The 22,560-nt window shown below is 37.8% G+C and overlaps 1 protein-coding gene across 1 annotated transcript in view; it reads right to left on the bottom strand.

Moving 5' to 3' along the window:
• ZNF521 (zinc finger protein 521) overlaps nucleotides 1-22,560 on the bottom strand; it is a 157,198-nt gene that overhangs the window by 103,604 nt on the left and 31,034 nt on the right. The window contains exon 2 of the mRNA XM_068993654.1: nucleotides 17,264-17,348. Within this exon, the coding sequence (XP_068849755.1) occupies nucleotides 17,264-17,348 (85 nt within the window). The remainder of the gene's footprint in view (nucleotides 1-17,263; nucleotides 17,349-22,560) is intronic.

Raw genomic sequence — 22,560 nt, 5'->3', positions numbered from 1 at the left:
TTTGGCATTTAATAAGTAATATCATTGGTTCAAAAGCCTATTTGAAAATAGCAACTGTGATAAACATCATAAATTGTACTGTCATGCTGCATACAGTTATGTGCGTGGCTTTTGCATGTTTAAATAAATGTGCAGTGACTACATGATTCCCATTACAATCTTCTTAGAGTGGATTCATGTATAGACACCTATAGAAAGAGTCTTCTAGAATGCTGGGGTTTTCCAGGTAACTTCCCATTTCTGAAAAGAACTAGACAACTTGTGCTTTTAGGCTATGTCTGCAACACATGTGTGTTCTCAGACACTATTCTGGACCCCAAGCATCATTCAGAGCAAAGCTATCATTCTTTAAATCTACAGACTCATTCACTGTTCAAAGAGATATGAACATAACCACTTGCTATTCTGCAGAACCACAAGCCTTCCTAGGCTGCACTTTCCTAGGTTAGCATGTCTTGTATTCATGTTGCTTTACACTGAACTTATCCACTGTTGTCATTTCATTACCTATTTCCCATAGTTTCCAAAGAATTGTAAGGCAGAAATACGCTTATCTCTTTCAAAGCAGTTTAGATTAAGGAAGTGTAAAAAAAAAAAAGAAAAAAAAGGAATAACCGGGCTAATTCCTAAGTTACTGCTTATAACTTAAAATTTCATTGAAAACAAAGTTATTGCCTAGAAAATGGCATCAGTGTCAGACTTTGATGCAATGATTGCAAAGAAATCACTAAGAACGCTTCAGCCAAGGCTCACAAATTGGACAACTTGTAAATGTGGGGAGAGATTACTATTGCATCGCCTGAAAGTGACGTAGAGACATCAAGAAAATGTGAGTCTATCTCATACTGTGCACACTAAGTGGCCCTGTGTTTGGTGGCCTGATGCTCAAGCCTTGATGCCCTCATCTGTATAATGGGAAGAATGACACAACCTCACATCACAGCCTGAAGAAAAAATGATCAAAATCTATTCAAGAGCAATGTTTAGTGCAGTTAAGGACACAACATGTATGTTTAAGCTTTGTTTCTTGCTCCAAATAGACCCCAGACCCTCTGGAGTGTATTTCTTATGAGTTACACCTCTGTATGTGATCAATTGTTAATCCTTTACCCACAGGCAGTAGGGATTTTGTTTGAGATTATACCACACAGCACTTCACAAGACAGTTGCTGATGTTGGTAGTGATATGTGTGTGTGTTCGTGTGCATGTGTTTGTGTATATATGTGTGTGTGTGTGTTTTAAATTTAGGAAAGTCCTATTTTGTGCACAGAGCTATCTTGGAATTTTGAGCGTACAAGTTTGTTATTCTGAGCCATTTGATTAAATTTAACCACAGGAAACTCTTCCAAGTCCTAATGAAGCAGCAATTACATCTAAAAAGGGAGCCAAGCCAAAAAACATCCTTTTCCAATATCTCTCTTTCAAACATCAGACTCCAATATAAGCTCCATGGTTTTCATTTCACTTTTATACCATCTCTCCAAGCTGCTGGAAACATGTTAAACACAAGACAGGGAGTGGTGCACCCGTAGGTCTTTGGTGAAGAGAGCTGGCAGTAATTCTACATACAGATATGTATGCGTGTGTACGCGTGCACACACACACACACAAACTTAAATACACAAAGTACACAAACTGCTTTTGAAGAAAGGCCACTAAGAATTAGAAAACTCTAGTTACTGACAGAAAATTTGAATTAGAATTCAGAAATCAGCCCTACAATTTAAGAACTTTGCAATGAACAGGCTTTAAATTTTAATTTGTAACATAACGTGATACTTCAAGGCACAGATTAGGTAAAACAGACCTTTAAAGAATGTTAAAATTACCTTTTTTTCTAAGAGATAACAAGCTATTTTTGCCTCTAAACAAACCGATTCAACTTGGAAGATGGTCATTTTTTCATAAAAGACACACATACTTGTATACAATTTTACTGTGTTGTTATTAAGGTAAATTAAAGCTGTTTCAATAACTGAAGAAGTTACAGCTAACCAAAAGAGCCTGGCCAGAGAATGCAACCTCATGATATTGCCAGGTTTCCAACACCCCATTTATCCCATGTGATAGTGCACTTCAGCATAATAATGCGAGGATCCTAGGGTGCAGCAGACACAAAAATAATCTCAAAAGCAATTCTTCACATTTGGATCAGACCATATCAAGTGCAAAGAATGAACTTAAACATGAAAATGCAATTTGCTCCTTCTAAAGTATACGTTTTTATCTCTTGCAAAAAAAAAAAAAAAAACAAAAACAAAAAAAACACACCACATTCATTTCCAACGCCTCGAGGTAAAGAGAATGGTATCTATCACAAGTGCAGAGAATGTCTAAAGGATTTAGAAGCAATCTTTTCATAATGCTTCTTTGGGTGAGGAAGTAGAGTTATGAGTCACTCAAAATTCATAAAGATTATTAAGTTTACATCCTCACGGAAGATCGGCCACCATTGCATCTCTCAGCTAGACTGACAGCCTCCCTGCCCAACTCTACTGAGAATAAGTCTCTGGTTCAGGACATTCATTCATTTTGTGGCATTAGGGCTCCAGTGTATAAAATGAAGATTCTGTCCCATTCAAAAATCAAACAAACAAAAACAAGAAACAAACAAATGGGCTCCAGGGGAACAAGGATACAATATCATCACTGAACTCAGGTACTCATTCTATCAGTAACCCTTCATGGAAGTAATTTTTAACAAGGAAGTTTTTATTTCAGCAAGTTTACTCTAGATTATCAACTCGTGCGTTTGTGCCTGCTGGGCTATTTGAATGATTACCTGGCCCCTCAGTGCCGCAGCTATGACCAGCTGGGCACCCACGGCCTTGACCCCTCATGGTAAGGAAGCTTCCTAAACAACAGTAAGCTTGCCTGCTTGATGAATTCCAACCTCACAGCTCATCTAAACTGAGCCTATGGGCTTCACGGTTTTCTCTCTCACTCTCCGCATCGGTCTACGGAAAGTTATGAAACGTATTTTTCTAGTCCTCCCAGGAGCAAGGCCAGGTTTACAATTTGACCTCAGAAACACAGCAGTCCTGCAAAACCAGACAGCGCTGAGTATTAGTGTTCTCTGCCTGGCCCAGCACAAACCATACCATGCGGCCCTGAGCAGTGTTGCTTGTGGGAAATGACAAGCAATGGATCAGTGGGAGAAAAAGAATGGGATTTAATCACATAAAAATATCCCAGGCACACAGCTCCTTTTCAGCAAGCTGCCCACCTCAGCTGAGGGTCCAGTGTGCTTCTGAAACGAACCACTTGTCATTTAAAAGGGAGCCATGGAGCCAGATCTTTTGATCAGATTAAGTTACAGGATTCTCAACACACCCAGAGATGCTCCTTCTTGGCATGTCAGTATGCATTCCCCCAAAATGATTTTAAAGGCATATATAGAAACATCTAGGTATGTATCAGATAGATGTCTTAGATGGGTGAGACACAATCCCAGGAACAGGGCAGGCTCATGTGAAAGACTGTCACAGACTAATTAAGGACACTGCTGCTGAAAACGGAAGGCTGACCCTGCAGTCTTATTTACACAATTTCCAGCCAGAGGGCTGTGAAGTGGAGCCCCATTGGGGACATTCTTTCTGAAACCCAAGGGCACCTGCATTAAGGAAACTGGTAAATGAATCCCTTTGCTCAACGACAGAAGACAAGACACCAGTACTTCAGTTCTGTTCGAATGGAATCTATGTGCTCACCCCCTTGGATTCAACATAACAAGACACAGTTAGTTATCTCTTTATTTTATTATTATTAATTGCACTTCCGTATGCAATTCCTGCTTCGTTTAGAAGCAGGACATTTTGTGGCAAGAACGATCAGGCTTTTTAGACAGAAGGCAGTGATTCAAAAACTGCAAAACTTCAGCTTTCAAAAATAGCCTAAGTGACCTCTTGCAGTAGTCTGACCACTCTGCAGCAAGCAGGAGGCAACCCCTGTGAAGAGCGAATTCTGGCAAAGTTCTCTCTTCACAGATGATGCACAGCTTAAGCTATAATGAGTTTTTGGGTTACAAATGCTGAACGCATTAATATTCCTTGATGATAATTATCACAGGATAAGCACCTTTCCCAATGTGAGTAGCATAAAGCAACTGAAGCAGCATTTTTACCACATTTGAAACAAGCTGGAAAATGGGATTTTCTAGTCTTGTAACCTGGGGTCAACATACATCAAGCATTGCATATTAAACACACCTATATATGAACCCCGCATCACTCTCCTTCCCTTCTGCTTCATGTATACCTAAAGCTGTCTCCTTTATCCGTCCTTCATTATGAAATTCTTGCTATGAACGTACATGTGATATACATAATTCGACAAAGAAATGTATTTCCCCCAATCGCATGAATCCTAGGTTTCTTCTTATGAGAATACAAATAGCAAATAAGATCAGTAAGCCATGCTTTACAGATGACATGAGTCTCTGTGCAGTTTGAATGAATACTGTGGTCACTGGCTGCATATAAAACAGGGTGAAAATCAGAATTGAGCAAACAGGCTCCTAGAAGAACCAGATGTGTTACACACAAGACAAACGACCAGCCTTTATCTTTATACTTTCAAAACTAATAGTACTCTTAAGCGCTGAAAGGTTTACGTGTAAATTCTAAGTCACTAACATGATGACAGTCATGATGTCAGCAGTGTATTTACTGGCAATATGTTCACTAAGGATCTTGGAAACCAATTTCCATTCCAGATTAAGAGAGCAATTATTGTTATTTGGATAATAACCATCAAATAGTATAAGGAAAAATGGAAAAAGATGATCCATTATGCATTTTATCAGTGTTGTACAACGGTATCTCTCTAATGTTTGGAATTTGCCATAGCATACCCAAAACAGATGCTATGAGGCTTCACTTACTATATACCCCAATCTGATTTCATAATATATTCTGAACAAACTATAAATTGGTTTACCTCATCTCTTTTTCTTTCTCTCCCTCTATTCAGTGAAAAAGAAAAAATGTCTATTATAAAGCTTGACTGAGATACTAGGAATGGCTCAAAATCATTACAATGTAAGAGCCTCCTGTTTCAAAAACATGCTATAATATCATTTTAAGACTCTACGTAAATAATCCCAACAGCACTTTGACTTAACAGTGACAAAATGAAAGCAAGGTCGAACCGTTAATCCAGAGAATGTGAACTGATTTAGGTATTTTTGTAAGTGTGAATCTCTTGAACTCATTTTTACCGTGTTACCCACACTTCATAGAGATAATACGCCACGCTACAACTGCCTCAAGTTCTGTAACATCATTTTTACTTACGTGCTGCAAAAATGTCTTCAAATCCCATTTGAATAGATGGCAGGGTTATGAGGGAACCTTTACTAAATATTTAACAGCACTATTGGCTTATTAAATACTATAACGTGAGAGCCATGAAAGCATGATATACAGTGCTTGCCTTTTTTCTAAAACTTAATGCTTCTGCTCATTTTGAACACTCTGCAAGCCCATTCATCAGCAGAACTGATGCATTTTAAAAAGTCCTCATTTACTAGCAGATAAATGTGGTTAGAGAGCCTTTTTAGAGGAGAAATGACTGGAAACCTATTTGGTTTTACTGTACAAAATTTGCTTTGCTCTGGCCTCGCAAAAAAGAAACCTCACAAAACATTTAAAAGCCTATTTTGAAAGAGCGTGCAAAGCAACACAGTTGGAAATAAAAGAAAGTAGGGGGTATTTTCAATTCACAGGAATATACATACACCAAAACAAGGCAATAGGTTTACAAACAGCTGATCAAATACATATATTCATCCAGTCTGGAAACAGTATCTCAAATGCACATCATATAATGAGATTGTCCACTGAAACGATGCTTTTGACTATGACATTGTTGGCAGGTAATTTCATTTGCAACTACTCATAATTGCATTAAAAAACAGGTTAATACAATTTTTGCCTTTAGCTTGTTAAGATATTTTAAACTAAAACTATGCCTTAAAAAAAAAAAGTTGACTGGAAATTTTATAGCCTGTTGCAGTGGGTAGAAAATAAGAATTCTCTCTGAAAAGATATTTCTATTCACATATAGATATGCTATAGCCTAAAGAACACCCATTGCCACTGGAGTCTGAGGAGTGAGCCTTTATCCTGTAAACCCTGTAACAGTGATCGTCTGTCCTCCCCTGTTCTCAGTGGAGAGTCTTGCTTTGGAGAATGTCTTGTGGTGACTTACTAAATTCAGGCTATTTCAATTAGTATTACTGCACATTAAAAATTAATTGCATTACTGAGTGGATTAAGGTTTAAGTTTCAATTCTACAGTATGTGCATGAGAAATGACAGCTCAAAATCAATGCCCCTTGGCCCGCAATCGGAAGGGTGTATACTTGAACAGCGCGGGCCTGGCGTCACTGGCTGAGCCATTTTAAAAGACTTGATAGTTCAGTTGAAGGTGTGTCAGCTCTAATTCTACATTTTAGTTTGAATGCTGCACAGCAGCCCAGCCTTATAAAAAGAAAACCAGAACAAGAGTTGCCCTAACCATTTGGAAAAACAAATGGACACAGGTACTAAAATTATGACAGCAGAGGGGTTAAACTGTCACCCCAAATTTACAAAGAATAACTCTCAAGCTAAAACCTTGTTCACAGCTCTGTTTAATAAGAACACGGAATCTTTGACTTAAATCCACACTATTTTTTATCAGTTACTGAGCGACAGTGGTTGGTCAGGGTCAGGAAATAGGCTATTTTGTAAAGTATGTGTGTGCTCAGTTACTCAGTCATGTCTGACTCTTTTGCAACCCCATGTACTGCAGCCCTCCAGGCTCCTCTCTCCATGGGATTTCCCAGGCAAGAATCCTGGAGTAGGTTGCCATTTCCCTCTCCAGGGGATCTTCCCGACCCAGGGATCAAACCTGTGTCTCCAGCATTGGGAGGCAGATTCTTTACCACTAAGCCACCTGGGAAGCCCCTATTTTGTAAAGAGATAATACTAATATGTACAATACTCATAATAACTTTATTCTGTGTTTTAAGGAAGTTCAAGAAGATACAGAAAATACCAATCTTTCCCTAAACAGTGATTCTGCATAAGCCCCCTTGGTAAATTATTAAATCTTTCTGGGGGAAGGGTCAAATGAATTGATCATCCTGAGGGTAAATTTATAACATCTAGATGAGACGTATGAAAAGAAATAGGTCACTTTTATTCACAGTAAATGTGTCTTCTAAGAAGATGAAGATGAGGAACATTATGAACAGGGTCAACAGGGTAAAGTGGCATCAATAAGGTCCCACCAAGCCACCCAGGGTACCTGGGTTTGGAACTGAACGGTGATCGGTATGGGCTAAGAGAAAAAACATGCTGCCTGCAGTGTTCCTTAAGATCCCCTCTGTGTTGCACCAGTGGCCAAGAGCAAGTTCACTGGCAAGAGAGTAAAGGAGATGGGAAGTAATAATAACAATAAAAAGAATAATCAGGTGCAAATGGACCCTGAGGTGTAGTAGTGATCCCCGTGCAACAATCACCCTTCACTGCAATTTACTGATGTGGCTTCATTACAATACAGCATATAAAGGGGCAACGTACCATGTGGACTCTTTGAAAGCTGTGTGGTTTGAAGCAGCACACGCCACCCTAGCAGGCGCTGCTCGGGGAGCTAGGTCATATTGGGCAAAAGTGAAATTCCCTGCAAAAAAAATTAAATAGAGATGCAACATGTGTACAGCATGGTGATATATGGGGGGAGGGTGGGGTAAGAGGATAAAAGGTTAGCAGGGAAAGGTGTTTCCTTTGTGAACTATTAAAGGCATTTCAAATTAATCTGAATTAAAACATCCTTTGAAGAGGTAACAACTTGTGGCTCTGTTAAAAGGAAAAGATAAAGGATGTGATGTTTCCTGTTTGGGAAAGAGAAACCAGCCTTCTGTTTCCTATTCTGATTCTCCATGAAATGAGCTTAAACCGTGCTCTTAGGGGAACTTCAGCACTGCGCGTTCAGGTTACTGTTATTTAAAAGGAGAACATGACTGGCTTTTCCCATTCTGGCCTGCTTCAGCTGAAGGTCTTAGTTTTCAGCCAGTGCTCAGAAGATGCCGAAGCAATGTGTTAAGGGGAAGAAAAGAGATTCTTTCCTCACCAAGGATCATTGAGTATGTCATTGGTTAATTCTTGTTCTATGCTCCTCATTAGCATGACTCTCAAGTTTCTGGTTATCATATCCGAAATATTAAGACATAATAACTACGAAGGTGCAGATAATTGGATATTAACCAGAACATACTTGACTGGGCAGGAGGTAGGGCCCTGCTTAAACTAATCCTGAAATATATTAATCACCAATTAATGAAAGGGTTTCGAATTCATTTTCTATTACAGAACACCTCCGAGTATCTAAGCTTTTTCTAACAAAATGACTTGGAATAACAAGGTAGAAATAAGGAATACGGCCATCTGATGGTAGCTTGAATTAATTCTTCACAGCCTGTTGACAGGTAATCATGAAAACTACAGCTCAAGCCTTGATTACAGTTATGAAGCCTGATGGGAAGAAGTGGGGACAATTTCCAGTGCTCACTGGCTTTGGTTTCAGTTCCAAATTTATTCCTTTCAATGGCAGAGCCATGGCTAAATATTTCAGCAGAGAGCTGTCATAATATTGTCTGAGTCTTTCAGCCTAGGCAGACCTTGAGCCCTCCTAGCTAACAACAGATGTACTCTTAAAATAAAACCAATTAATGGGAGCCTGAGAGGTCTAGCAAAGGCATGCTTTGTACATTGTAAACAGGAAGTAGTAAGAAGGTGATGAATATATTGCAGGATTAAAAACCTTGACTAAGCAGTGATCGAAAAGTCACCACCACGTAAATGGAAATAAAGTAATACTGAGAAAAGAAAATAGAAAAAAAAAAAAAAAGAAGAAGAAAGAAAACAGGAGGAGGACCATAGAGAGAATGGAAGTCAGTGGTTATAAAACCCCCTACTAAGCTTCCCAGAAAAACTTCTGCACCTATTTCACTTAGAGAAATGGCTACCAAAACGCCATTAATCTTTAAAAATTTTTCTCAGGACATTATTCTCACAAACAGATTCTCATATCTTTTCCTACGTAAAACTATGGCTCCCAGATTCTCTGAAAAAAAGATTTACACATTTTTACATCAGAGAAGATAAGGTGTTTGGCTGAATGCAACATCAATCAGGGACTAAAATAATGCCATCTCTTCATTTTCCCTGCCTTGAGTCACTGGACGTGATGAACATCGTAAGAAAACTCCTATTATCTCAGAGTTTTCTTTTTACTTCTGTTGTGGGTTGAATTTAATTTGAATAGTTCTTAAATAAGCACTCACGGCGGATGAACTAAGATACACAGGCAAGTCGGCCCTTTTATCAACAATTTTGCCATAGAAATACACAAACATTTCAATGGCTCTTCATTAGCAAACAAATCAACAAGTGATATTTTAATGCCTGACTTTATTCCATCTCTGTGGGGACTGTAGTTGAGTGTGATGTACAGTACAGAGAAAAGAATCATCAGCCACAGCGTCCCAGGGCTCTCTCCATTGAGGACTTCGCAGCCTCCGCTTAAAGAGTGCATTTAATTGACTGATAGACAGTAGCTTCTTTGTTCACAGAAGACAGCGAAGTAATGGCAGCTTGAAAATCGTACCATCTACAGGGTCTCCTGAGACTAGTAACAGGGGGATATGTGTCAGGAATAAATAAATAATCTAATTATTAAGCCACTTCCTGTCAAGTTAACTCCAATTTGTTGGCTTTTGAAGGCAACAAAACGAGGCATTTTTCCTCATTATGCTTCTCTTTTTATACCAGTGGTAATCACAGGCGGATTAAAGGGTGCCTGATTGCTTTTCTTTTTTTTTTTTTTTTTGTCAAGGAACTGAGAAGCAGCCAACAGTACAGAAAAACAGAGTTGGGGTTAGAAGAAATTTCATGCTTGTCTCCTTTCCAGCTCCCTAACAGCCCACACGGCTGCCCCATACAGAGCCGCCAGCTGTACAGCAAATGTGTACCCTCCAACTGAGGCCTACCGGGCCACAGGCGCCATTCTGAGAGCTGTGAGATACCTTGCAATCTTGGCAGGTAGCTGCTGCTGTCATAGGCATAATTCTAAAGGTGACCTAGGAAGCTCATCAGCTCACCAAATGCAACAATATGAGCCACTGAAGTTCAACACCCACTCTCCACATTCCTTTGTTTTACTTGCTAGGAATGGCCCTGCGACCAGGAAATCACCTATGGAAACAGGTCATCAGCCACCTTCTCTCTTTATGCGTCTGAACCGATCCTGCGGAATTAGGTCACAATGCCTATGCTTATCTGGGCCTGTGTGTGTGTGTGAGTGTGTGTATGTAGGATCCCTCTATTTATCTTTGGTGGATGACTTTACCCACCCTCCATTCAGAAATGTTTTGCAAACTTCATGCAGAAGCAGACAATCACCCCTATTTGATAATCAACATATCTAATGGCGAGTGGACGGGTATGCCTTGTGGCATATTCTCCAGCAAGTCAAAGTGTGTTAGTCACTCGGTCGTGTCTGACTCTTTGTGACCCCATGGACTGTCGCCCGCCAGGCTCCTCTGTCCATGGGATTTCCCAGGCAAGAATACTGGAGCGGGTTGCCATTCCCTTCTCCAGGGGATCTTCCCGACCCAGGGATCGAGCCTGGGACTTCTGCATCGCAGGGAGATTCTTTACCACTTGAGCCTCCAGGGAAGTCAAAGGAGAGGACAAAACCAGAGCCAGGAGCCCCACCAGCATGTCTCAGCCAGTTACACAGAACCTTCCATCTGGCACAGACCCTGCCCGGTGTCTCTGTACAGAGGCTAGGAAGGCAGGCTGGCATCTCCATAATTCTGCTTGGGAACAACATTCTTAGGAGGTCTCTTTTAGGACCATGTGTTCTAAAAAGGAACAAGAAACTAGATCTGTCGGTGGCTCAGTGAAGACCCCCAGCCTCAGGGAAAATGAACATGACAAGAAATGTCTGAGACGCCTTTCTTAAGGGCTTGTACATTAGAAACTCCAGTAACCACCAGTATTTTTCACTCTTGTAAATTAATGCTGCTAGACACAGGCTACAACACAAAACAAGGGTTAACGTTCTGATGTGTCTTTTAATAGCTTAACATTGACATAAGAGAGAGGTCTCAAAGATTTCTTGAAAAGTGGCTTCAGAAATAAGAATCCAAAGAATCAAGATGAGCTCTTGGAAACTGGATCTTATTCCAAAAAGATTTTTTTTTAAGGTCTTTTTGATTTTATATTAAACTGTCTTTTTTTTTTAGGAAGGCTGATGGTATAGAGAAGCTTGGTCATTTCCTGTGTCCCCACTTTGCACTTGTTCAACGGTGTAGCAGCGTTCTATTTATGCCTGTGTATGTCCTTTCTGAATATATCTTGAATTTTTGTTAAATTGCGCAGATAATTAAACCCTCTTCATATTTACAGTCTGCTTCATTGGTACCATGAATTCTGTTTTCAGTTACTGTCTGCGGATTCCCTCTCTGAACGATTTCATACGAAGCAATAACACTTCATTTTACATAAGTTTTATCTGATGTCCCCATACAGAGCTGCCAGCTGTACGGCAAATGTGCGGTTCTCAAACTGAGGCCTGCCGGGCCACAGGCGCCGTGTGGAGAGCTGTGAGGCACCTTGCTGTCACTGGCAAGCTTTCTTTGCCATTACTGTGACCATCACTCCACACTGCACACAACTTAAAATCATCTGATTATTAGAATTTGTGGCCCACACTCCTTTTTATCCTTTATTTAAATCTATCCCCAGATCACACATTTGTTTAAATGTTTTGGCTGGTTTACAAATCATGCCGCCATCTGCACAGTAGGTGTGACACCATTTTTTTAGACAAAAGTTACGTGGCAAACAAAGATAAAGTCATTTGAAATGCTTTGGTGTTTGTTATTCTGCCGGGCTCACTTGGACCAACTCGAAGAAATAAATAGAATTATCTGTGTAAATCGATGAACATCTATGAAAAACAACACCCAGCAGAATGCCGAGCTTGCTCCATTACCTACGTTAATATCATGACAGCTGAGGAGAGATGACCTGGCCCACTTCTCATCTCTCCTGTACAGATGGCTATTAAAGAGAAAGTATCCCTTTTGTATGGTCCATGTAGAAACCCTTTATGGGCTTTTCAAATAAGCCAGCATTGCCCACATGAGGGTAGCTTTCTGTTACCATTAAACTGCCCAGATTTCATCTTTTTTAATCCAGCTCTTGATGAAATTAGCCAGTATTTCAACATATTTAACACCAAATGCTTATTTCTTAATTCCCTGAGTTTTGTAAGCAATCAACTGAAGATGACTTAAAAAAATTCAATAGTCTTCTCATTTAGAACTCATGTAAACTCCAGAGAACTTATGGACTTTGAGCTGCTTAGGATTAGTGCAGGTAGCCACACATTATATAAACACCGACCCATATACACATTGTTGTAGATCCACCATAATCACGTTTTTTAAAAAGCAGCCAATGAGAGCTGAGCATTTAAGGAGCAACATGGCTCTTTATCTTCCTATGCAGAGATACATATCTTTGGATATTTCCCCTTCAGATGCATAAAATCCCAAACCACTACAAACCTCAAAATATTGGTTTTAGTCTACTCTAAAGCAAGAGCACTCAGGCTGGAATGTTTCAGAAGTGATGGTGAATATCACAAAACTAATGAAGATTAGTCACACAGCACACCATCTACTAAAGAAACAGAAGGAAAAGGATCCCATTTGTGACCTTGGGCATCAAGCAAATTTCAGAATATATGAATGTCACTTGCCACAAGCACAGACAGAAATCTCAGCACACTGTACATGCATTTTTTTCTGTCTTAATATCAGTGATTTATATCACATGGAACAAAATACATAGGGTAGGTATTGTCCTGCGTGCACTACAGAAAGCTTGAATCCTTTCCTTGATATTTAAAAATTGTAACTATTCATAAAGCATGGAGTATTAGAGATATGAATAAAAATAGTCAGTGTCTATGCATCCATGTTTTTCTATTAGCTGTCGTTTATAGTCCCTAATTCTAGTTTTGCTTCACTAAGAGATAAATACATTTACTGCTTCCAATGCACTAAGTGTCACCCTGATCCATCTGGGACACATCTGTTACTGACTATTTGTTGATTTTCCCCCTTTTTTTTTTTTCCCACAAGAGTATTCTCTGCCACCTTAGCTACAATTTTGCTATTCCAACTGGTCTTTTTGATCATACAAAAAATAAACTTAAGTAATCATTTCTATGCCAATTTTAAACAATTCTTAGGTAAATGGTTTATGCTCAGTCCCTTCATATTCTTCATCCAAGAACTTTGAAAGCAAGGGCTGGAAATGGCTATGCTATACCCTGGCCACTTGTCCTCCAAAGGCTATGACCGTAGCAATCAATTCCAAGGATAATGGTATTTCTCCCCTTTGATCATTTCTTTGTTAAGCTGACTGGCCTTCGATGGTGAGCTTACTGCTGGTTGTCTACCACCAGCCGCTCGCAATTTGCTCACTCTGTTTCATGAGACAGTTGTTTGTGGCTGTTTGGAACACATTGGTCTCTTTGGGGATTTATGCGCTAGTTGCAATGCCAACCTCTGTAGTGATAGAAATTTCTTTCGAACTAAAATAGATAATTAGAGGCTGGTAATTATTGGTCAAGAATTATCAGAGTGAAAAAAATTAAGCTTCTCATAAATAGTTCTTGGCAATGTCATCTCTTTATATTATCGCATGCCTAACAGCCCTTTATTCAGAGCACTTACAAATTTACTCTACTGCTGTTGAGCCTCATAATTTTATATGAGGCAATCCCTTTGCTGGGTGAAACACATTTACATTCTCTGGTCTCATCACTATCTGTGCTAATCCGTACCAAATAATAATAATAATAGAAATATCAAAGGGGGGAAAACAATAAATATTTATTTTGCTGATAGAAGGAGACGAGTGAATAATGAATTAAAGGGCACAATGCACAATGGCTTCTTTCTGCATTCTCAGGTCAAAAGCCAATGTAAACTACGGGAAAGAAACAAAGGAAGACAGGAAAAAAATTTTCATCTGTGCAGACTTTAAAAGAGGGAAATCTTTCCCCCAGGAAAGCTGTTAAAGGGTTTTGTAGCTCTTGGCGGGGGTGGGGGTGGTGGTGGTGGTATATGTGTGTGTGTTTAAAGAAGAGAAACCTCTAAATAGTCGCTGGTCTGATTTCTTACTGAAACTATGTCAAAATGCGATCGAGAGTGAGGTTTTCTTTTTTCCTTAATAGACATAAGTCAAATCCCAAATGCATGTTTATTGAGTAATTATTCCTGCAACTCAAAGCACGTGTCCACACCTCATTGCAAAATGGCACTTCGGCACAGCATCTCCAGTGTATACCTGGTAGAAACACTGATGGGTTTCCTTTCATAAATGTCCCTGGCCAATAGTCTGAGACCAGCACATCCAGAAGGAAGCGTGGAGGTTCCCTGGCACTGAAACTGCATTAAAACATGTGTGCTACGTAGAAGCAAATGCAAATGGCTTGGTCAAAGGAGTTTAAAGTCACACCTCACTGGGTCATCTGCAGACCCTGTTTTCCATCAGGTGACATAATTTCTCCTCCAGACTGATTGAAATGGAAAACAAAATCTGTAAAAACACTATAGGCCCTCTTAACAAAAAGAGTAAGAGGCTTTTCAGATAGTCTCTAATCCCTCTTCCTTGCTAAATGTCCAGTTGAGATTATTTTTTGATTAGACAAAAAAGATATACAGATACACAACCTAAAAATACCTACCCTCAATGGAGGTATTTTAGCCAACAGAATCATGCTGCCTGCCTCATTTGAAAAACTAAGCATCACACTGGGATTTTAAAAAGGGATATCTTAGCCTTTGTGACATCCTCCCGGTACACATTCTCTCTCTCTAGATACTAACAATGCAGAGGGGAAGAAATGTAAGGACTTGGATACGTGGTCAACAGATATAACAATTAAATGGCTACTATTCTTTTGTTTAGGCCTCAAGTGTAAGAGAATTACATATTTTATTATTAAAAACTAGCATGACTATTAAATACCTAGGCCCTCTGTGAAAAGGAATCGAATTTTCTTCTCTGATGGAAGGTGGATTGTTAAACGTTCAGATCCCACGAGGAGGTGAGCGTCATATTAATCCACCATAAGGTAGAGGCGGGGAAGCTTTGGGAAAGCACTAATGATGCAGGAATATTAAGGGAAATACCAAATGAAAGGTATAAAGCAATTTTAAAAAAGGACCAGGCCAAACCAATGAACATTTTGGACAAATGATACTAAAATAAAAAATTCTTCTCATGCTCAGCATTCCATTCAGATTCTACTTTGGCAAAAGAACATTAATAATGTGTTGAAAATATATTCCATTTGTTCAGCTGGGCCCTGGGATAAATAATAAATCCAGAATCAAAAACAAGTTTACAAAGAATAAAACTAATCAGAAGCACAATGTTTCACTAAATTTTCCATAAGCTGCAAAGTTCCAAGAAATATTTTCACTAACACCCTTGTAAAACTGTGGCCTAATGCAGAATCATGACTGACCGCCACCAGTAAGCTCTACTCAAGAAATAAAGAGATGGAAAATATTAACACTCATATTTGGAAAGAAGAATTCATTTTTTCTAACCCATGTGTTTCCCCCCATGCCAGTCCATTTTGAAAGTTTACATAGAGTGTTTTTTGGAATCCAAAATAGAAAGGAAAACATAAGAAACATTTCAGTCTCTCTTACATGTTCTCATTATCTTCTGAACACTCAGTAAAACTGTCAATGTTATTCTGGCACATTTAAGAGTATTTCCATTTAATGTGAAAGAAAATCACTAATAATATTAGTACTTATATCTGGAAAATATAGAGAAAAAGTAACCAATATTTTAGCTGTTAGGTATAAGCTGCATATTGTATAATTAAACGCTTAAGTCTTTTGTAAACTGTAATCCTGCTAAAGACCATCATTTGAAAACTATAAAGCAAATCCTACTGAAAATCTATTAATAAAGTTTCCAACATACTTTTGACTTCATCTTCATTAATAGCTACAAAGTCATTAGAAATTTTATTATAGCTGGTTGTAAGGATCAGTAATAATAATTGGAGCAACCTTTCTACTGCACCCTCTTAGAATGCAGCTGATTAGGTGTATGATAAAACTTGTTTACCCCTGAAAAGGAGTTCAGAGTCTAAAATGCTGAATATTCTTTCCTTTCTTAGAGTTTGATAGATGGAGAGCATGAGGTTGATCAGACTTTTGAAATACCATATCACAATAATTTATGATATTATAAAATACCATGAAAGCAGTATGAAATAAAAAAAACTCACATCACGTAAAAACACAAATGAGTGACAAAAATAGTATAAAGTAATAGCAATTGTCATTTTACTAGTAGAAAAAGATCTGCTTGATAAAGTTTAATTGGCTGGTAAAATTCTTAGTGTTATTACTAAGTGCTTATCAAATTAAAACATAGGAGGTAACCCCAGAGGAATTAAGGGATAATGGGACAATAAGAGTAAGTGAAAAAATTATCCTTTTAGCTCTAGCCCATGTAAAAAATGCAAAATCCCTGAAAACACAGGCTTAGAGTAACCTCAGAGATCTTTACCCAAATTGTTTTTATAAAAATCTGCATAAAATTTGGTGAGGAATAAAAAATGATGACTGAATTCTTTACATGATCTTTATGATCAAGATTATTTCCAGGCTGTTGAAACCATACATATAAAATTATTTTATGGCAATTTAAATTATTTATGTTTCCCTATCACAGAAACTCACCACTTTAGATTTGGATACAAAGATGCTTAAGCAACACACAGCAGTGCCATTACCATAATAACTTCTGAAATTAAAACCTGTCTAAAACTCTATGGAAAGCTAACATCCAGTTCATTAACCATTCCTGTTAGTTTTCAATAATGCAAAAATGATTAGAAGTTTAATTTGTTAATCACCTGTGTTTTGACTGGCAGTAGATATATAATCCTCTGCAGAAGTCTAAACTAGCCCTTGCAGAAAATAAAATGTGCTAATGCCTTATCAGGCCTAATAATAGTAATAAAAAAATCAATCATACCTAGGTAAATGATTGATGGCTGAACAATTAATTCATCTTTAACTCTGTTTAATTATATAGGCATTGATGTACACAAGGAAGAGGAAAATCTATCTGTAAGAAGGTTCGGAGTGTCACTTACCAATCATGTGATTCGCAACATGCACCTGAATATCCCATTCATTATAGAAAACCATCTGACACTTGATGCACTGATAGGTCTTCTTCTGAGAAAACAAGTATAAACAGAATTACTTAGACACATGCATCTTTTCATTTTTTTCTTAAAAAACAGCAACAACAACAACAAACAAACCCTACCTGGTCACAGAATTTTCCTGAGACCATGGTCTTATATATGTTGTTAAATAAATGTCTGTAGGGCTACTTGGGCAAAATTCTGTGAGTTCCCTACTATGACCCATAGCTTGATCCAAACATTATGTTTTTCATTGCAAACAGTTGGAAGAAATGAAGACACATAATTACAGTACAATACATGTTTAAAGATTCTTACATTATAAAAACAGAAGTTGGTATTGAAAATACATGCAAAGCGTGGCTGAGTTTCGTAAACCTATGTCTTTGAGGATCAGGCACACTTTCATTCTGAACAACATAACTGCAGGGTTGCTTCAAGATACCCATACAAAACAGCCAGTAAGTGAAGATTCACAAAATCTAGCTAGGAGATTTAGAGACGATAATTTTTAGCTGAAGTATGAAATTTAGATGATGTTTCAGAAGTTGCTGAACACTAGCATTTAAATACTTATCTCCTATAAAGAAATCATGTCATATCAAACATTCTAACACCGTTTCATCATTACAAAAAGTCTTGTGAATAGACAGAACAGTATTCATTATAATTCTTGTAACATAAATAAAGAAACTGAGGTCCAGATAAGCAGAATAATGTGCCTAATGTAACAGTGCCTTACAGCTGGTAACAGAAATAAGTTCTCTCTCTCGTTTTCCCCCAGACTTTAAACTTTCTATTTTGTACTGGGGTACAGCCAATTAACAATGTTGTGGTAGTTTCAGGTGAACAGTGAAGGGACTCAGTCATACATATACATGCATCATCCATTCTCCCCCAAATCCCCCCTCCCATCTAGGCTGGCACATAACATTGATCAGAGTTCCATGTGCTATACAGTAGGTCTTTGTTGGTTATCCATTTTAAATATAGCAGTGTGTACATGACCTTCCCAAAGTCCCTATCTCTTCCTCCTGACAAATGTAAGTTTGTTTCTTAAGTAAGAAAAACCCTGACAATCATGTAGGAGGATTTACTGCACTGAGCTGTAAATATGAGTCTTTCTGTTTTGTAAGTTCATTTGTATAATTTCTTTTTATATTCCACCTAAAAGGGATGTCATACGATATTTCTCCTTCTCTATCTGACTTAACTTCATTCAGTATGACACTTTTTCGGAAATAAATTCTCAATTCTAAAAGTAGGGCTCTCTGATAAAGGCAGCCTCTACGATTTCTCATCTTTATCTCTGTGTCCCCTATACGGCTTAGTACATATTAGATGAACTCAATAAGTAAAGTATTGCTTTTAAGTTTTCCGGAACACAGTTACATAATTGCCTTTATGATGAAACTTGATAGTTACAATTAAAAACCACCTTGGAAAACAAAAATAAAGCATCATGAAATAATCCATTTGAAACTCTCCTGAAAGTGAGAAAATGACATTTGTAAAATCATATCAATGACAGTGTGTTAAGGCGTTCTAACAGAATTACCACTTCATCAGCAGTCATATAAAATTGCTTTACTAATGGTAGCAATAGAAAATATCAGTCTGTCAACTGCAATTAATTTTAAAGAACTCGACAAAGTCAAAGTTAAGCAAAAAAAAAAAAAATAGCATCCTTTTATTAGCAGTTAAAATGATAACTGTTTTTAATGTAAAGTTTTCTTAATTATTTTCTCTTAACATAGTATTTGCTTCTGCATCAGAGGATGGTATTCCTTGAACAACACAGAAGTGCAGGCTGATTTCCAGCAGAAGCTTTCTACATAATCTAACAGGCTTTGTACATTAGGCATGTTGTGAATTGAGTGTGCTGGGTCTAAATTTAACACGGACTTGAAAAACCCTGACAATCACCAAGGAAGATTTACTGCACTGAGCTGTTTACAAGATGCTTTTGATGGTGACATATAGAGCAACATGTGTTGCGTAAATAACATCGCTCCCTTTTTTAACAATATTTCCCTTTAGAACTAGTTAGAAAATATTTCTTACTCCCAGATGACCTACATTATATATTGTTTATTAGCATACTTCCAGCATCATTCCTGATATGTGACCTTGCGGAAAAACAAAGAAACATAAACTTAATGGCTAGTCTTTGCTCTTGTTAGCACAGTAAAACATACAATACGTCGAAAACTGTCTCCAAAAATGATGACTGATGAATATGTTGGCGGAATATACTAGGGCTTTTTTTTTTTCTTGGTCTAATAATAAAGAATAAAATCACTTGACAAGCCAAAATAATAAAATACCAGCACTTACTACTGCCTTCAAAATGAACTGACACATTGGAAGATCTATGTATACCAGTTTTCTTTATCATTGAAAGAAAATGCTTTTGTCACTACTACTGATAATTCAAATACTAATTCTACTCTGAAGACAATATCTAAAATGTTATTTTGTATTCTTATTAAGAGAGTCATATTTTGATGTACAAGCTCCTAAATTTGGGACTAGATAAAGAATTTAATGTGATCAAGAACATGGTCTTAAAATGCTATAACTTAAACTTCATCTCATCATACATCTCATATCTCCTAAATAAAAAGCAGTGATACACAAATTTGGATGTGCTGCGGCTTTCTATTTAAAGCTTTGGTATAAAATTCTTTTTTTTTCTTGGTTTGGGATTGACATGCACACAGTGCTGTGTTTAAAATGGATAACTAATAAGACCTACTGTATAGCACAGGTAACTCTGCTCAATATAATGCAACAACCTAAACTGGAAAAGAATTTGAAAAAGAATAGATCTGTGTATATGAATAACTGAATTACTTTGCTGTACACGTGAAGCTAACACATCAGTGTTAATCACCTATACTCCCATACAAAATAAGAAGTTAAAAAAATAATAAAATCTATTTAAAAATAACAGACATAAAAAATAGCCTATACAGACCACTAAAAAATAAAACTCATTTTTACCCTCAAATTTTTAAACTAAATTTAAAATGACGTTTAAAACATTCCTTATTATAATTATAGACTCTTATTCCTTTTTATAATTATAGACTCACAGTCCTTATTATAATGATAAAATATATAATTATAATTATAGCAAGATATTTGAGAGACCCCTGCCTTTATACCATCTTTAAGTAAAGTGACTGTAACTTCTGAAAGTGTTGGCTCACGCCCTTGGAGGTAAAGCTATTGCAGCTCTGTACAGCTGAGTTTATGAAGGAATTCTTCCTCATTCTCAGCACAAACTGACTTTTCTGCTACTTTTACTCAATGGTCCTAAGTTCAGGCTCTGCAGCTATAAAGAACAAGTTGAATTTCTTGTTGAAAGTGACAGTGACAGGAACCCCTTTGCAGACTGAAAATAGAGGTTTGGTTTAAGAAATGCTTTAAGCAACTTTCACCAGCCTTGTTACTTTCTTCCACGTCAGTTTTTCAATAAATAGAGCTCTAAATCAAGCACAATACTCCAGGGACTCCCTGACTCCTGAAGAGTAAAGAAGGACTGTTTTCTCCAGTAGGACAAATGCTCTCTATACGGGCTTCCCCGGTGGCTGAGACGGTAAAGAATCTGCCTGCAATGTGGGAGACCTGGGTTCAATCCCTGGGTCGGGAAGAAGAAAATAGAATCCCACTCCAGTATTCTTGCCTGGAGAATTCTATGGACACAGGAGCCTGGTGGGCTATAGTCCATGGGGTCGCAAAAGAGTCAGACATCATTGAGTGACTAACACTTCCATCTATATAGAGGACAACAACCAAAGAAAGTCAAGTGAGATCATTTCTTTTAAAAGCAGATAAAAGTAGAAACAGAACTTCCATTGTTTGGGCTCCAGATTGGCCTTTATCAACGCTTAAGTTGTCAATTTACTTGAAATGCTAATTCAGTACAATTTTTAAAAGAGACTTTTTTTTCATTAGCCTTTTTTTAATGTGCTACTTGGGAGTGGAGTTGTCATCTCCTGATTGTTCTCTTTTGTTTTCTGATACTGATAGATGTAATTATCAAGGATACAACTTTTTCCCAGCACCTCATTATTTTTGATTGATTTTGAGAACAATTTAAATGTGCCTTTTTGACATTCTTGTTTTCAGTGATACTCTGGTTAAGGTACTCAGAGACTTTGAGAAAAGAGCATCTCATAAATTAAAAAAAAATGATTAGGATCTCTAATAATGTATACTTAAAAAAAACACATTATTCTGATTAACCTCCCTCCCCATTCAATCTATATTCCATTAGGACTTAGGCTTCACATTTAGCCTCATCAAATTAAAAAAAAAATTATACTTTGTAGTTGTAATTGCTTTGATTTTTTAAAAACAAAACACTAAGTATAAAAAAACATCAATGAGTCCATAGTAATCCTCCAAAACAAAAGGAAAGAAAAATCTCGGCTGCCACCATCGAAGAGACAATTACACGAATCTCTTGTTCTGAAAACTGACAATAAAGTCACAGAAGCATCATGATTTTTTAGGAGGAAGTGTAGTTCATGCTTTTTTGATGAGGGAAAGCTTTTCTTTACCAAAGGCTGACAGTAAGAGATGACAAAATTAGAAACCAACCATTTTGCAATGCCAATAAAATGGTCCAGGATAATTATTAGAGTGTTAGTGGCTCGGTTGTGTCTGACTCTTAGTGACCCCATGGACTGTAGCCCACCAGGCTCCCCTGTCCATTGGATTTCCCCAGGCAAGAATATTGGAGTGGGCTGCCATTGACTTCTCTAGGGAATCTTTCTGAACCAGGGATCAAAACCCAGGTCTCCTGCATTGCAGGCAGACTCTTTACTGTCTGAGCCACCAGGGAAGCTCATTAATGGATGCTAAAATCTTGAGGAGAAAGGTTTTTCTGAGAGACACAGTCTCATCCTTTGACAACTGCAAACAGAAAGGGGTATGTGCCTTCACAGTGACTTATCTGGTGGTACTCACTATAATCAAGCTAGTTAGCTTACAACCATCAATAGTGGACATTTGAAGTATAATGCATCATAATAAAGTATTCCTATCTAAAATATATGTGTGAGTGCTAAATCACTTCAGTCCTGTCTGACTCTTTGAGACCCTATCGATCATAGCCCAGCAGGCTCCTCTGTCCATGGGATTCTCCAGGCAAGAATACTGGAGTGGGTTGCCGTGCCCTCCTCCAGGGGATCTTCCTGATTCAGGGATCGAACCTGCGTCTCTCACAT

The sequence above is a fragment of the Capricornis sumatraensis genome, chromosome 21 (genome assembly GCF_032405125.1).
Source record: "Capricornis sumatraensis isolate serow.1 chromosome 21, serow.2, whole genome shotgun sequence".
Taxonomy (NCBI): domain Eukaryota; kingdom Metazoa; phylum Chordata; class Mammalia; order Artiodactyla; family Bovidae; genus Capricornis; species Capricornis sumatraensis.
This window is presented reverse-complemented; position numbering and strand designations above follow the sequence as displayed.